The sequence below is a fragment of the Melanostigma gelatinosum genome, assembly GCF_949748355.1.
Source record: "Melanostigma gelatinosum genome assembly, chromosome: 17".
NCBI classification, from domain to species: domain Eukaryota; kingdom Metazoa; phylum Chordata; class Actinopteri; order Perciformes; family Zoarcidae; genus Melanostigma; species Melanostigma gelatinosum.
In genome coordinates this window covers 15,089,084-15,103,975 of record NC_136650.1, presented here as the reverse complement: position 1 = coordinate 15,103,975, position 14,892 = coordinate 15,089,084, and the positions used below count along the sequence as shown (strand labels likewise).

The following is a 14,892-nucleotide window of genomic DNA, read 5'->3' as shown; positions in this document are numbered from 1 at the left end:
TGTATTGAGGGGGGAGTCTTTGAGCGAGATAAGTGGTGCCCCGCCATTTGTTTTTTTCCAACTTTCAGACCGTTTGGCCCTGCGAGGAGGTGTCGGCACATGGCGAGTTCCCTCTCTGCTATACCTCCGGCATGGATCTACATTCACTAAGAGAGGGAGGGGTCTCCTACACTGAAGTGCCCCTCGCGTCCTACGTAACGCACAACTCCAAATCAGTCACGGAATCCACGTCTTAAATATAACACAACTGCCATTAAGATATTTTGTCAGTCAGCCAAAGGCCGATAGTTTACGCACGTAGGTCACTCTGCGTGACACTGGCCGTATTTACAGAACTAGTGTGTACCTGTTGATGGCACTACGGTCTGTGAGCTTTCAGAGCAGAACTTGTTCTAGTTTTGCATCATCAAGTTAAAGTTGAATCCCAAAATCTCCAGACCGAAGGTCCTACACAACACAATTGTTTAGGTGTGCTCAATACACGGCAGGTGTGACAGTAGCCTTTATTATTTCAGATAGGAGTATCATGTGTGAGCATGCATACATATTGGCATCATTGAATTCCACTAATTATGAGTTGTCCTATATGAGTAATGAATGTCAAATCAAAAACTGAGCAGAAAGTAGCAATGCAAACTATTAAAAAAAAGTGAATTCATAGCATTAGCTTGTTAATATTCCTTTAAATATTGTTTTACATTGCAACCTACATATCATATCCTTTGCTAAGTACGTGAGCCTCTAAACAGCTGGATTTTGAGAGAGGAAAAAAAAAGATAAGGAGTGTGTAACCTCCACTGCAGCCCTGCAATTGCCAGTGCAAAGAGCTGAAACGACAGCAGCCTACTGTGTCCCTGCAGTTTGCTCACGAGTGGGCCTAGGTGTGCATGCTCGTGTAAAGCAGGTTACAAAGGCACTGTTGGTTTAGTGGGCCCTTCAGCCACTAGCTCAGCCTGGGGGCCATGGTTGTCTCAGTGGGTTTACTCCTCTGCTTGCTGAACAAACACAAAGCCCTCTGATTGGTCGGGGAGGATGTCCAATCAGAGGGCTGCAGCCCCGCTCCGTTATACTGCTGCTGGCACGGCCTCAACGCGTCCATTCATTGGCTCCTCGGCTCGACTATTCTATATGAATCAGCGCGCCAATTATGCATTTTCTCCCCGTGTTTCCTCTGCTGTTTTTTTTGTTTTTGTCACAAGCCATGAAGATGTAACGAAACGCAAGCGAGTGGCCAGATCTGCGGCACTTTTTTTTAGAACTCCTCTAAACTTTTCACGAAGTTTAGGCTGTGTTTACATCCGAGGACCACTCATTTAAATCAGCTGAAATAAAAGGGAATAAAAGAGAGCGTTTACACTTCCGCTTTAGTCCACCTTGTGCAGACTTGTAATCATTGTACAATTTGTTTTAACTCCCGAAAAGTTTTTGAATAGCTTTTAACTCAGTGGTTGGATCCATTTAGGCCCATTCTTTCTGTATGGCCGAATATAAAGAATGTATTAAACATGGAGGCTTTCCGTCGGCCTAGTTAGGCGCGTACAATTTTTTATAACCTAGAATATTCGGCTTTTATGATTTCCACTGGAAATGAAATAACGAAACGGGAAGCAGTTGGTACTCCCTGCCTGCTGCACAGCACCGTGTGGATGGTAGAGTTGTACATATATAGAGACAGCAGTCACGTGAGCGCTCGCCTGACTGTGTCGGTTCAAATGAGCTGATGCATGGCTACAGCCTGTCCGTGAGTTAGTGTGTGTGTGCGCGCGGCTGCAGGCTCTGCAGGAGGAGTAATGAATGTATCGCTGAGGAATGTACAGAAAGTCTCCCCGCCCCCAGTCTCAGGACTCCTCGCTGTGGTCAAATTCCATAGGGGCGAACTGACATCAAGTTTCAGACTAGACTGCATCCTATGTGGGACGATTTCTGCGGTGAATGTCAGCACAGGGGGATCAGAAAAAAAAGAAAGAAGTGACAAAAATCGATCTGGTTAAACAGTCTGGGATATTTCTAGAGAGGAGAGAAGATTGTTTAAGTAAAACGCAGTTTATAGCCCAACTTTTCAGCCGCTGGCCTCACTCCAAGAGGTAGTCTACGTCGCCAAGCGCACAACCCCCTTTAGGCTACACTCAATCAAGGGATTCGGTTTTCCGGTGAGATTGCTTTGTTTCGTATTTATTGCGAGGCGATTGTATTCTCTCACAATGTCTTCTTTCCACTTGAGTTGTAAGCATTAAACTGCAGAGTGAGGGAACAACAGTGGTGTGAACGCCATGTTGAGGAGAATCCAGAGTAACATTAAGTGATGGAAACAATGTCCCTATGGATGTTAACGCCATTCTTTGTTCTTTTCTTTTTTTTTTAATAGTCCAGACATATGTTTTCTATTTACATCAAGGAGTTTCATGCAGCCTCCAACACTTAAAAATGGTTTTCTCCACAGATTCTCCTGTGTGATGACACCCTCCATCTCATGAGAAAATGGCGGTGTGTTCCCCCTCAAAGCCAAAGAAGATGTCTTTCCTTTTTAACAGCAGGCCAAAATAACGAGGTAAAACCAACAGGTGAAATATCAAAAGGACAAATATATTTCAAGCTGATGTCTTTGTTATTTGTCATTTGAAACAAAAGAAACTGCAGTAATTTTCTCGTTTTCTCGTCACGTACTTTATTTATTTTTCAAAACAAAAGCCAAATCCTGGGAATTAGTTTGAGAACGTTTACTTGACCTAGATCTACAGTTACAGAAAAGATTATTTAAATGTGAGGATATTTTTAAAGGAAATATTTGCTGCTGTTTTGTTCAAAACACCTCTTAAAAGCTATTAATAGCAGCCACACATATCGTCATACTCTTGTTTTGTTTGTCTGTAATGAAATGTGTATTTAATTGCAAGTTGTTTGATTCAATTCTGCACATGCTGCATTTCACACTCTGCATAGTGTGTTCAAGAAATAGCTTGTAATTCTTATTTGTCAGTATTTTAACAATAAAATCATTTTTCTAATAAACATCTGTTGATTTTTGCCATTTTTGTGATCTTGAGAGGACATGTTTTTAATTGCTGTAGAGCACGTGATCATATTAATACCACATGTTAGTCAAGTAAGTGTTTCCACACAGAGTCACATGAATATTTGCTGACTTGGTCACACATTGTCTCTCTCTTAAATTAATTATTTCTTTTTGGCTGCTGTTGTTTGCTCGTTTCAGCACCCTGATTGATTAGTTGTCATATGATTTGTGGTGAGAAAACTGCACTTGAAACAACTCAAAAGCAATCAATTTCTTCAATATCTTGTTTTGTAAAAGCAGAGGAAACAATGGATTGTTGTGCTCCCAGTTTTCACGCTTGTAAGTTTACATAAGATCGTGTTTATTGCAAAATGAGGGGCATGCCTTGTTGAATCTGCAATGAACTACACAGTATATTCTCTCGAGTAAAGGTTTCTGCAAATTATTGTTTAAAATATAGCTTTTACTTACTGCATGTGAATATTGACTTCAGGTTGGAGGTAATCATCCAACTGAACAAATTCATTTCAGTAAAATAGTCCACGCATTGTTTGATTTGGATATAAAATGCTGTGGCAAAGTCATTCACTTTTCTGCTGTCTGGATTTGTACTTTTATTAAAATCAGAGGTACATGTGAGAAATATTGATCACAAGTTTGAAACGGTTTTTAAATTGATACATATTTTATTATGTTGATACAAACCAGCCTACAGTTCAGCATGAAGCTGTTCCCTTATGAAGAAAAATTCATACATGATAACCATAAGATAAAGTGCATTTTCTTCAATCTGCAAACTCTTCTCTACAGCAAAAAAACACATCCAGACTGAATTAGTGGACTTTTTCTTCTTAATTTTTATAACAAATTTATATTTCTGAAGGAATTCCAGTGATAGAAGTCCACTGAACATGAAGGTTACAATGAGCACAGCGAGTCGTTACCTTGGAACCTTGAGAATTATCTTTGAGTTTGTGTGAATGAACACATAACTCTGAGGGGCACCATGACATGTCAGCAGTGACTATTAACCCCATTTGAATAAAGTGCCTCTTAAAGTGTAGAGATAAAGAACCCTCCATTCAGGTTTACCTTTGAGATTATCCAAAAAGCATCAAGGTATGTTTTTTATGTCTATTTGGGACAAAAAACTGATCATGAGTTTATTAAGGTTTTGTTGCAGGGAAATGTGACAGGGAACATAGTCTTATATTGAGCAACCTGCTGCAGTCTGTAGCATACTTAATGGGCTACTTAAAGAAAGGATGTGTTCTAGTACGGCCATTGTTAATGAGAAGCACAGAACAGTCCCTTTTTGATGCAGTGAACATATACTGAAAAATGCTTCTATCCAAACTATGTACAGTTAAAGAATACTCCATTTCTTATAGGTGAACTTTGTATCTCATGTAACAAAAGCCACCCAATAAAAGCTTGGCAACAGCCCTTTGTATGTGTTCAGTGGTGTAGCCTGAATGAGAGGAAACTCAACTTTTATAGTTTCAAAAAGTGTCTCCAGATCAGCAACTTTAAATTTGTGCAAACATAAACTGATCATGCACATCGTCTTGGCACTGGTCTTGTTCTGTGACACTCTCCCAGCTCGGTTTCCCACCTCACCCACTCAACTTAAAGCACCACCTCCCACCTATACAACAAAAGCTCAACATCAATTGAATGCACATTAATCACAAAAACACATTCAACTTTGGAGTTTTCATATATATGTATTTCCATACAAAGAAACAACAATAAAAAAAAACGGTAGTACATGAGAATAAAAACGAGAGAAACTCAAATGACTTCCTTGACAAAAAAAAATGAATGTGAGCAAAGAACCACTGATAGCGCTCCATTGTAACGCCTGAATTACCTGCAGTTTACCAGTAAACTCAACCCGTGCTCAGTAACATTGAGATCTATCTGTGATCTGAACATACAGAGAGGATTGTTCCATTTACTTAAAACAAGTTGACAGTCCCCATTATTTACAAAAAACCCAGTTTACATCCCCCACTATGACACGGGCCACGCTAAAAGAGGCGGCATTGCTGCAGAAAGGGAAGTGGGAAGGAAGGATGCAAGTCTAAGAATGAAGAGTTCGTCGCTCACACTCAACATGGATGCATCAAAATGTCTAAAAATGAAGACATGCCAATTCCAAATGTTCCCCTCAGAAACACCTTGACGAGTCACACACACCATCAATTATTGGAGGGAAGCCGAGCGTTGAAAGGAGGAACTTAGTATCGGCCTGCAAAACAAAAACAAAAAAAAGAAAAGAATTAGTCAGAATAATTACTAATAAAGTCAATCTGCTTTCACCAGTGATCCAGATGCATACATCTGTTTGAATATGCATACTAACAGCAGCGTGGATGCAGTTAGGCAAGCTTTCTGTTTGCATTCTCTTAATACGTACGTGGGCTGTAGGAGCGAGACCGTGAGCGAGACCTGTAGCGACTGTAGTACGGTGATGGAGAGCGCCTGCGGCTGCAGAAGAGCCGAGAAAAAGTTCAAACATTTACTCGTAAAAACAACGTAACATTGACATTCTACTCACAAATTATGGCTCACCTGTACCTGTAGTCGTACTCGTCATATCTGTCGTAGCGCTCGTAGCCACGGTCATAATGAGAGTCTCTCCCCCTCCGGCTGCTGCTTCCACCACCACCGCCGCCTCCACCGCCGCCACCCCCACTGCCGCCGCCGCCGCCGCCACCACCTCCTCCCCCTCCTCCACCACCACTGCCATTGCTGTTGAAAAAACCCCCAAAAAAAACAACCTAAGTTACATACAAAAATGACATGAGTGCGATCTGATCATCCCAGTTTATTTGATGGCTCAAATGTGCATTTATGCTTCTTCGCGAATTCAACCACGAGATAAATATTGAATTCCGTACAAGAAGTAAAGGAAACCGATATGTGGACAGTGATGATCTTACTGAGTTGGTCGGCCCATGTAGATTCCTGGTGTGGGGGTGTGAGCGCGTTTAGTAATGGAATAATCCACTCTGATGCGCCTCCCGTCCAGCTCCATGCCATTGGCTCGCTCCATTGCCTAAGAAATAGAAAAGGGAGGAGACAAAGATGTTATCAGACTTTTGCTTTTTGATACTCATTTCACAAAGGCCCACCTACAGTACACACTGTAAGCCAGTCGATGAGTCACATGACAGCAAGGTGAGAGAATTTATGTCAAGGAAGACACCTAGTGGCTTACTTATGTAATCACACCGTAAATCAATAAATGAGATCCAAAGTAGAGGACCATTGAAGCTGCATGTACAAATACTATGAAAACAAAGTCCCAAACAATATGCAGTTGACCATATATGGATGCAGAACAGTTTAAAACGTGCCATGACACTTCTCATTAAATCTAATTAAGGAATATTTTACACTATAAAACACCAGATGAATGTGAGCAAGCACATTACTAGACATAAAACAAGGCATTAGGCATTTTACCAATAAGCAAAACCACAAACACTCACCTCTTTGGAATCATCAATTCTCTCGAAGTAAACAAACGCAAAGCCGCGGGAGCGACCGGTGCGCTGGTCGTACACCACATTGACCCCGGCCAGAGGACCGTAGCGAGAGAACACCTCCCTCAGGTCCCGCTCTGTGGTGTACAGGCTCAGGCCAAACACCCCCAAACACATGCTGGGGTCAGGGTTCGCCTGCAAGGGTCAATATAAGGGTTGAGAGTTGATTTTATGGTTAATTTACACTATATTTATGCAACAAAATAAAGATAAATGATATTCAGAAAAAAAAAAAAAAATCTAAGTTATTTTTTACCCCTACTGTTGACCCACACACAAACATTACAATAGTTTTGTCCAAAATATGTCAGACGGTTCAAATACCCTCACATCAGGATCTCCGCCGCCATGATTGCTTGGTTCTTTTGTGAAGTCATGGCTCTGTTGACATAATGAAAGGAATAGAAGGTTAATTAAACAAGTTATGACATGTGTGGTTTCCTGCAGCATTAACCACAAGTCACACTTTCACACAAATGAAAGAATGACAAATGTAAACTATATAATCCTTGTAAATATGTTTACTAATTCAACTCAAAGCCAGATGGATACTTAAAAACATTGAAGTCATTTTGTTTGCTATAACCACTGTGATTTGTCTAAAACAAAGAATTGACACAATGACATACTAGAAGGAAAAGAACATTTTGAGGAGATTAGCCCGGTGACCGTTAAAGCATACAGCAGCAGATTTACCTTCTTTATAAAAAAGTATCTTCCCAAACCCTTTTGAGTGAGACTAACTTTGCATTCACTCTATTTAGTAAAAGGTCATACCGTACTTCATGTTTACAGGCTAAAATGTGCAATCAGCCAATCTCCATCAAAAATCTGGATACACACACACACACGTAAATGTGTGTGAGTGTACACTAAGTGTTATCTGGTTCTCCCCCCACAGCCTCCTGTCCAGCCCCAACTTCAGACCTCACTCACCCTGCTGCCAGCACTCTGGCTCTTCTTGCGGCGGTACTCCGGGCTGTAGGAGCGTGAGCGGGACTTCCTCCGCTGGGAATAGGACCGAGAGCGTGAGCGGCTATAGCGGCGGTTTGACGGCCGTCTGGAACGAGACCTGAAAATGCGGCACAGGAAGAAAAGGCCAATGTCAGAAATAATTGCTGTGGATAAACGGGCAATATTGCCGTATTTCAGCCCCTAATGAACATTACAATATGATGTGATCACAGTACCACATGTGCCATTGTAAAAAGGTCAACAACATACCCGGATCTTGAATGCGAGCGGGATCTGGACGCGGAGCGCTTGGCGACCCGGGCTGGGCTCGGGGAGCCGGACCTGCTCTCCGACTTCACCCGAGCTGGACTCCCCCGATCCGATTTAGACGGGGAGCGTGATCCCTATTGCCACAGCAGCACGTTAACAACTCTCTCATGGACACATACACGCATAACTACACACTGAAAATAACAAGAGTAGTGAGATGTGGTTGAGTATGTTGGACACATACAGTACACCTGTCTAAAATGTACAGATTTATGTACTGTGGAAGAAGGGTTAGTAATCTTATAAGTCCAATAAATCAATCTTTGGTTTACAATGAGGCCTACTATTAACCATATATATCAAATATACAGATAATGTCTATTTCAATATCCACCTGGACCATCAAGGGGGAAATAAAACATGCATTTCCATGTTACAGAAAGGGAGCATAGTAAAGAACACAAACGGTATATTTACTTAACCTATGGACACATTCATTCTTCCAGATTCTTTACATGCTACTCCCTTTTCTCAGGATTTCTATCCTTCTTCGTTCTTCTTTTTTCAGTTTTCTCATTTTCTGATTCCAGGTCTGTTTTTCCTTCTCTTCACCCAAAACTGAAACCAGTTTTCATTTTAGCCATTATACTTGCAAGCGCTTCTATCTGACACCATTCTTCCGTCACATTTTCCTCCCTTTCCACTTCTATGTTCTGCTCTGTACATGTTCTCATTAGCCTTCTTTTATCTTGAACATTTTCTTCATCATTCTTGGATAAAACTCTTCAAATCCTTCACGATCAATTACCTTAATGAAAAAAGAACATTCAATAAAATTAAGATCATAGGTTTAAGAAAAGGAGAATACGTTTTAAATGATATGAAAAGGAACACTGAATGCAGTACAATTACATTGTTGCCACATTAAGTTGTTAATAGTCCAGAAATTAAGAAAATGGGCAAAGTTACAACAATTTAAGGTTATAAAGTTAAGAGCTTAGATGTATATTGTAGCATTTTTTTCAATTTGATAAAAAAGTGTGAAAGGATAGAAGGAAGAGATGCTTTGGACTTAAGTTACCTCTCATTTAACCGATTGTTAGATTCAGGAAAAACAAACGCCACATATATCTCGTGTATAATTTCATAAGCATTATGATTTAGGAGCGATGTAGTCTACTGGCAACGCACAACAGGACAATTAGCAAAAGGTCTAACGTGCACACATGGATCTACACCACGGTGGCTCTTAAGCTAACAGTAACTAGCATGCTAGCTAGAGGCTGGTTCGGTATTGCTAGCAGACAAGAATCGTTCGTGTAAAACGTGCGTTACTTTCGCCAAAGGCTTGACGCAAAACCAGAACACCTCTGCGCCTATCGTAACACGGGTAATGTTAGCGGACAAAAGCGTGTAACGACAACGGTTAGCTATCGCGTTAGCTATCACGTTAGCTCGCGCTTTATCAGATGGCCTCAAGTTAATAGACAGCCACACGGAAGGAATTTGAAGAAAGGAGAAGCTATATTTGCTATCTTTCGATGAAACAACTCACCCGTCCTTTATAGTGTCCCTCCTCAATGTTACTCATTGTTCAGTATAGCAAACACAACAGAGTATGTTTGCTTTTTTTGGTAGAAAATAAACCCGCACTTGAGGTTCAACACAATGTCCACTTATTAGGTAGAAGATGGCGGGCGCGTGAGGTTGGTGGTATGTTTATGTGCTGCAGAATCTGACGTCACTTCCGTGTAGTCTCACACGGCCCTTCACGCTGTTCTTCAGTGGGAACGTCTCATAATTCAAAATCTCCAACGCTTAAACTACATAATAATTATATTAAAATATGATTAATGAAAATGTATTCACTAAGCATGTACATGTTGATGCTGGTTGAATTCGTTTAATACACTGGATCATATTTTATAAATTATATTGATTGAATTGATAACTACAGTTAGCCTACTTTACTTGACAGCTGTAAATGTAGTGGAGTAAGAGTAGAAAATAGCAGTAAATGTAGTGGAGTTGGAGTAGAAAATAGCAGTAAGTGCCTTGAATAAATATATAATGTCCCTTAGGGTTTTGCAGTGTGTTCAGTAAAAGCTAATGAACAAAGACTCATACATTTACTTATACACACAAGCACACCCTCGTAGAGGACGCTCTTTGGGAACCGGCTAAACATTTGGATTGTCTTGTGTGTTACATGATCTCCTGACAAAAAGGCACATTTTTCCAATATCCATCAAATTAAAGGATTTAAATGAAGATAGATTATATTTTCCATAAGGTCAATTTATTAGTAAAGCTATCTGACAGCAGCTGTCTGGCTCACCAACTTTTCTACTTTAGCATTCGGAAGCAAAGTACATTTATGGCATTACTTAATGCAGACACAGTCAAACCGGTTTGATAATTCAGTCGAGGCGTTCGTGTATATTTAGGTCTGTAATGTGTAAGCAACATTTTTAATCATTTCCCCCTCATGTTTTGCCACCCACATTGACTTTGTCTCATACAATCCCAAAGTAGTATCGATGAAAGTATTGCTGATCTTTCTTGTCGCACAAAGTCATCACGTTAATGAGCATCACAATGTGCAAACTAAAGCTCTTCCTCCTCTGGGCAGGTGCCAGAGTTTCTCAGTATAATGGAAACCATACTCAGAACCAGCAGAAAGGCTAAAATAATTAATATTCCAGAGCCTGACGTCCACCCTCCTAAAATACCCCTCAAGTCCAAGTTGGAACGGCCCAGTATTTTTAGAAAATCTCTAAAGAGTCACAGTGCAACATGAACCCTGAACATGTGTAAGCAGTATGTCAGTCATCCTAACAGCACTGATGGGCTTAAGACTGACGACAAAGTACATTCAATGTGCTACACACCTAGTTAAATCATTTATAAACACTCGGCAAGGGAACCGTTGGATTTCAACTGACACATAGTGTACACACACTCATGTTTACAGTGGCAAATAGGCATCATCCAATCATATTCAGCATAAACCTCAAACTGCTTTTGCAGCAACTGTAAATAAACAATTACACTGCCTGCAGATGGAGTGCAAATAACATTCTTTGGATTATCTCTCACAGACAAACTATACTATTTAAGTATTCTTAAGACTATGTGTAAGCTCAAAGTAGAATCTTCTTTATACAGTAATTAGCAACTGCACCAAACTAAACATTGACAAAACAAAAACAGCTGCCCTACCTATCATGAGTGTACTGTTTAGTTCAGCATTTTGATATATTGAAGCAGTGTTGTATAATAGTTTCCGATGTAGATAGGTGAACATTTCAAGCCATTTTTTAATCACAAAGCGTAAGAGTATTTACTCCTCTCTGCATCTGCTTAAAAAGTCAGAAGATTCAAATATGGCATTAAATCTAAGCCAAACTAAATCAGCAATGAAAATATAAAAAAATAAATGTGCTAGACAGTCTTGGTAAAAAATAAATAAATATCAGCATAGAGAAGTCCTCCTTCCTTCTGAGTATCCCAAATTTAAAGTTTCTGGATATCTATATGTCTCCCTATTGCTTTTCATTTGTCTGATGTGCTAACATCAGTGATAAATGCTGGGAAAGTGTAATGTGCTCAAAACAAAATGTATACATCTATTAAGCCTATGCTCGTTTATGTGGCCGAGGCCTGTTGGGGATGTGTGGGTGGAGGCGGGACGTTCCCGGGTGACTGCCAGGTGTGTCCTGCTTTGAGGGTTTCTGCAGGGCAGCCGCAGCAGAGGCAAGGACGCCCCCTGCTGTGTGGGAGGTATTCGTGGAGGAGGCATTGACCGCCAACTCAATTTTCCCCTCCAGTTTGACCAGTCGAGTCAGAATGTCATCCAGCAGCACGGCGATAGTCCTCTTCAGATCAGCTGTGTGTGTGTGAGAGAGAGAGGCGAGGAAAATGAGGGAAAACAAACAAGGAAGAAAATGAATCAATGAAACCCAAATGTTTCAGGAGTAAGCAAGTGATTTGATGAAAGAGCAGTAATAACAATAAAACAATCCATTTATGGCACAGCGTTTCTAACGTCGTCCTGAATCCTTACCAGAGCCGGCCATGGAGGTTCCCTGCAGCCCACCCGGTGCATTCTGGTTCTCCTCCGTCAGGACTTTGACGTATCGCCGGCTGAGCTCCAGGATCTGCTCCCGTAGCTCGGCGCTGCTCTGATGGCGAGGCTGCTGCACAGTGTACCGCAGCAGCATGAGTCCCCACGCCAGGCCGAATACCAGCAGCAGCACACTCAGCTTCTGGGACATGTTCCTCCGCAGGAGTGCGCCCAGCATGGTACTGGGCTGGCGAAAGGGGAGGGGCGCTGCAGAGGCCCGGTCTTAGGCTGAAGGTCTTTTCTTTGGGTGTGGATATGCCAATAAATATGTAGAGTAGATAAGTCGAGTGATAATTACTTGATGCTGACGGGGGAGATTCTCTTTAATGCGGTCCTTATCTACAGAGAGGTCAGAGTCCAGTGCGAAGCATTCCTAAAGCTGCTGGGGATGTGGTGCCTCACTCAAGTGAGCTCCAGCAGGACACATGCTTGCATTATACCCATTAAGCAGTAAAGGTTTCTCGAACCACTTAAGGTATCCTGCCCCTCCTAAGAAAAGGTGAGAAAAAGTGTTCAGGCCAGGAAGTGGAACCAGGAGGAAGCGGACCGGCAGTCAGGGGTTTTGGAAAAGGTGCTTTGGCTGCAAGATGTCCAACGTCAAATCACCGATGCAGACTGGGCGTTCAGGCAGGGGGTCCGCCGGCATTGTTGACTGTGTTAGAGAAGCATACAAAGAAGAAATAAGAGAGATATGATTAACCAAACGAGGGAAACACATTGAGACATTTGTTTTGTCATCTTTTCTCCATTGCTTGCATGACGCTTAAATGTTAGCAATGCTGCAATGTCATGAATTGACAAAAGAAACTCATTCTACTGTATAACAAAAAAACACTCAAAGGGTAATTTCTCAAGCCCTTCTGTAACTTCTTCAAAGTTCTGTTGAGCATTGTGGGTTTTTTCTTCCAACAGACAAACTGCATGCACTGGATGAAGAGCAAAATCCACCTCATCTTCATTGGCAGCTACATCAAATATATATATTATTTAGCTATTATTAAAGATGGATGTCTTTGCTGCTTTGGGTCAGGGTGCACAATAGCCCACTCATCAACAAATGTTTTTCAGCCCTCTGAGCCCAGAAACCCGATTACCAGTTTAGATTTCATGGGACCCACTTGGCAAGCTTCAGATTGACGACAAAGCAACAACCAGTGGCACAGAGGGCATTCATTCACTAATCCCACCTCCACAATGGCTATTTGACCGACAAGCAGCCTGTGAGTGCACTGTGCACATGCAGGGGAAATTGGGCGATCATTTCTCAATTTTCGCAACTTTTTCACCGAGTTCATTCTCCGCGCGCTCTCTCTCTCTCTCTCTCTCTTTTGGGTGTGGTAGTGCCACTTCCTGTTGAAGCCAGAGAGGGGACAGTGACGAAAGGAATCAATTATGAAAAGAAACGTAACAGAATCCGTTCAGCAATGCTTTCCTGTTTCTATCTACACACACACACACACACACACAAACATGCCCTTCCTATGACCTGGTGTATTAGCAGGCAAGAACTAGAAGGGAAAGACCAAGAATGGTGTAATGACTCGATGAAAGTAACAGTTGAAATTGGTCAGGACGCAAAACACATTGCGGCTGACAAATATGTAACTTCATAGTCAGTCACATTAATTCCATTCGAACCGTGCTGTACATTTACAAGAAAACATGCAATGCATGATACACAGGGAATTATTGCTTTCTGTGTAGGGTGCTATGTCAACAGATATGGGTGAGCAACGGGGCAAATACATCTTTAGGATGATTTGCTGTGCCTTCCATGTGCCAGGCAACAGATCACATCCATCTTTATTTATTAATAGGGTAGACAATTGACAACAACCAGAAGAGTTTTTGGTGTTCAGCCACTGTCATATCAGGTTATTCGCCAGGCATGCTCATTGTTCCATGGGAAGGCACACCGACCTCAGACATTGAATGTTCCACTTGTTTATGAATTGATAAAATGAATTGTGTGGATGTTAGTGTACTTAATGAGAGGATCGACAATGATAAGGCACACATTGTCATTCAAAATATCTAATCTCGAGGTTAAATATTGTCACAGCTGTCACGTGTGTTTCAACAGCTGGCAGACTTAATCACCTGGCATGTCGTATAAACTAAAAACTGAAATGTTGATCATGTTAAATATATATGAAGACTTAAACAATGTGCATGATAGGACATGTATATGTACACAATGTCAAGTTACACATGTGAAAAGTAAACTCGACCAACACGTGAAATAGTTTAGTTTAGCTTAGTTTCACTTTTTTTTTTTTTTTTAAGACCTAAAATTCAATTTAGCATCATTATTAGCAGCCGCTCAAGCTCAGTTGAAGCTATTCTCCCAACTCCACCAACATTGAGGTTAGCACCACGTACACGTTAAGTCGCAACGCTCAAACTTGACTGCAAATGAAGCAAATCCCATCAAAACCAGATACTTTACCCCCGTAGTATATCTGTTGAGCAGCTACCTTGTGGTCGCAGCAGGACTTCACGCGCTCCAGAGGAGAAAGAGCATCAGCTGCTGACACTGAATACAGTTTGTTGTTTAGCAAACCTGCACTGTCGTTGCACACGCGGGGATGGGGGTATCTCGTGCAGTCCGTTATACCGTTATCTACCGAGATCACGTTGAGGTGTCCGTCCTCTCTCGCTTTCATTTCAGCTTCTCCCTACACGGTGTCGAAGACGAGGAGGTCCTAGCGAAAAGTCAGTGGCTAGAATTCCAAGCGTGCAACTGTGCTGCCTGTCATGGTGCCCCTGAACGGCTACTGACTGCGTCATTACCGTTGCATTCTGGGAGATGTAGTTACACTGCCCGCTCTCTCTCTCTCTCGATTTAACACCAAGACGAAAGTAAACATTACAAGTTGTACTCACGTTATTAGTTGGCTTCAGTGCAGGTAAACATTTAAACTGCAGTTAATCCGGTTTACTTTAAACAACTAAAACAAAGCGCTAACTGTTTC

General features: G+C 41.5%; 2 protein-coding genes across 7 annotated transcripts; both read right to left on the bottom strand.

The window, feature by feature from the left end:
* Window positions 1-4,720: 4,720 nt before the first annotated feature.
* Window positions 4,721-9,498, bottom strand: tra2a (transformer 2 alpha homolog; the record flags this gene model as incomplete). 4 transcript variants are annotated; one of them, XM_079288438.1, is made up of 9 exons in its annotated part: window positions 9,347-9,498; window positions 7,792-7,925; window positions 7,504-7,639; window positions 6,892-6,948; window positions 6,514-6,702; window positions 5,962-6,077; window positions 5,591-5,770; window positions 5,436-5,506; window positions 4,721-5,267 (listed from the first exon to the last, which is right to left on the bottom strand). In XM_079288438.1, exons 1-9 carry the CDS (start codon window positions 9,380-9,382, stop codon window positions 5,257-5,259), a joined length of 930 nt encoding a protein of 309 aa, XP_079144564.1. In that variant the 5' UTR covers window positions 9,383-9,498. The 4 variants fall into 4 exon arrangements, with proteins under 4 accessions (XP_079144564.1, XP_079144566.1, XP_079144567.1 ...); XM_079288440.1 differs by having other exon boundaries at window positions 5,597-5,770; XM_079288441.1 differs by having other exon boundaries at window positions 6,898-6,948.
* Window positions 9,499-10,146: 648 nt separating this feature from the next.
* Window positions 10,147-14,672, bottom strand: ccdc126 (coiled-coil domain containing 126). 3 transcript variants are annotated; one of them, XM_079288290.1, is made up of 3 exons: window positions 14,367-14,672; window positions 11,858-12,569; window positions 10,147-11,680 (listed from the first exon to the last, which is right to left on the bottom strand). In XM_079288290.1, exons 2-3 carry the CDS (start codon window positions 12,093-12,095, stop codon window positions 11,430-11,432), a joined length of 489 nt encoding a protein of 162 aa, XP_079144416.1. In that variant the 5' UTR covers window positions 12,096-12,569; window positions 14,367-14,672; the 3' UTR covers window positions 10,147-11,429. The 3 variants fall into 3 exon arrangements, with proteins under 3 accessions (XP_079144416.1, XP_079144415.1, XP_079144417.1); XM_079288289.1 differs by having other exon boundaries at window positions 14,395-14,672; XM_079288291.1 differs by having other exon boundaries at window positions 14,481-14,672.
* Window positions 14,673-14,892: the final 220 nt, after the last annotated feature.

What these genes read in the sequence shown, in the direction of transcription:
- ccdc126 (XM_079288290.1), bottom strand. Translation starts at nt 12,095, where the DNA reads ATGCTGGGCGCACTCCTGCGGAGGAACATGTCCCAGAAGCTGAGTGTG. An exon ending in AACCTCCATGGCCGGCTCTG is followed by an intron (nt 11,681 to 11,857) that starts GTAAGGATTCAG and finishes ACACACACACAG; the next exon opens with CTGATCTGAAGAGGACTATC.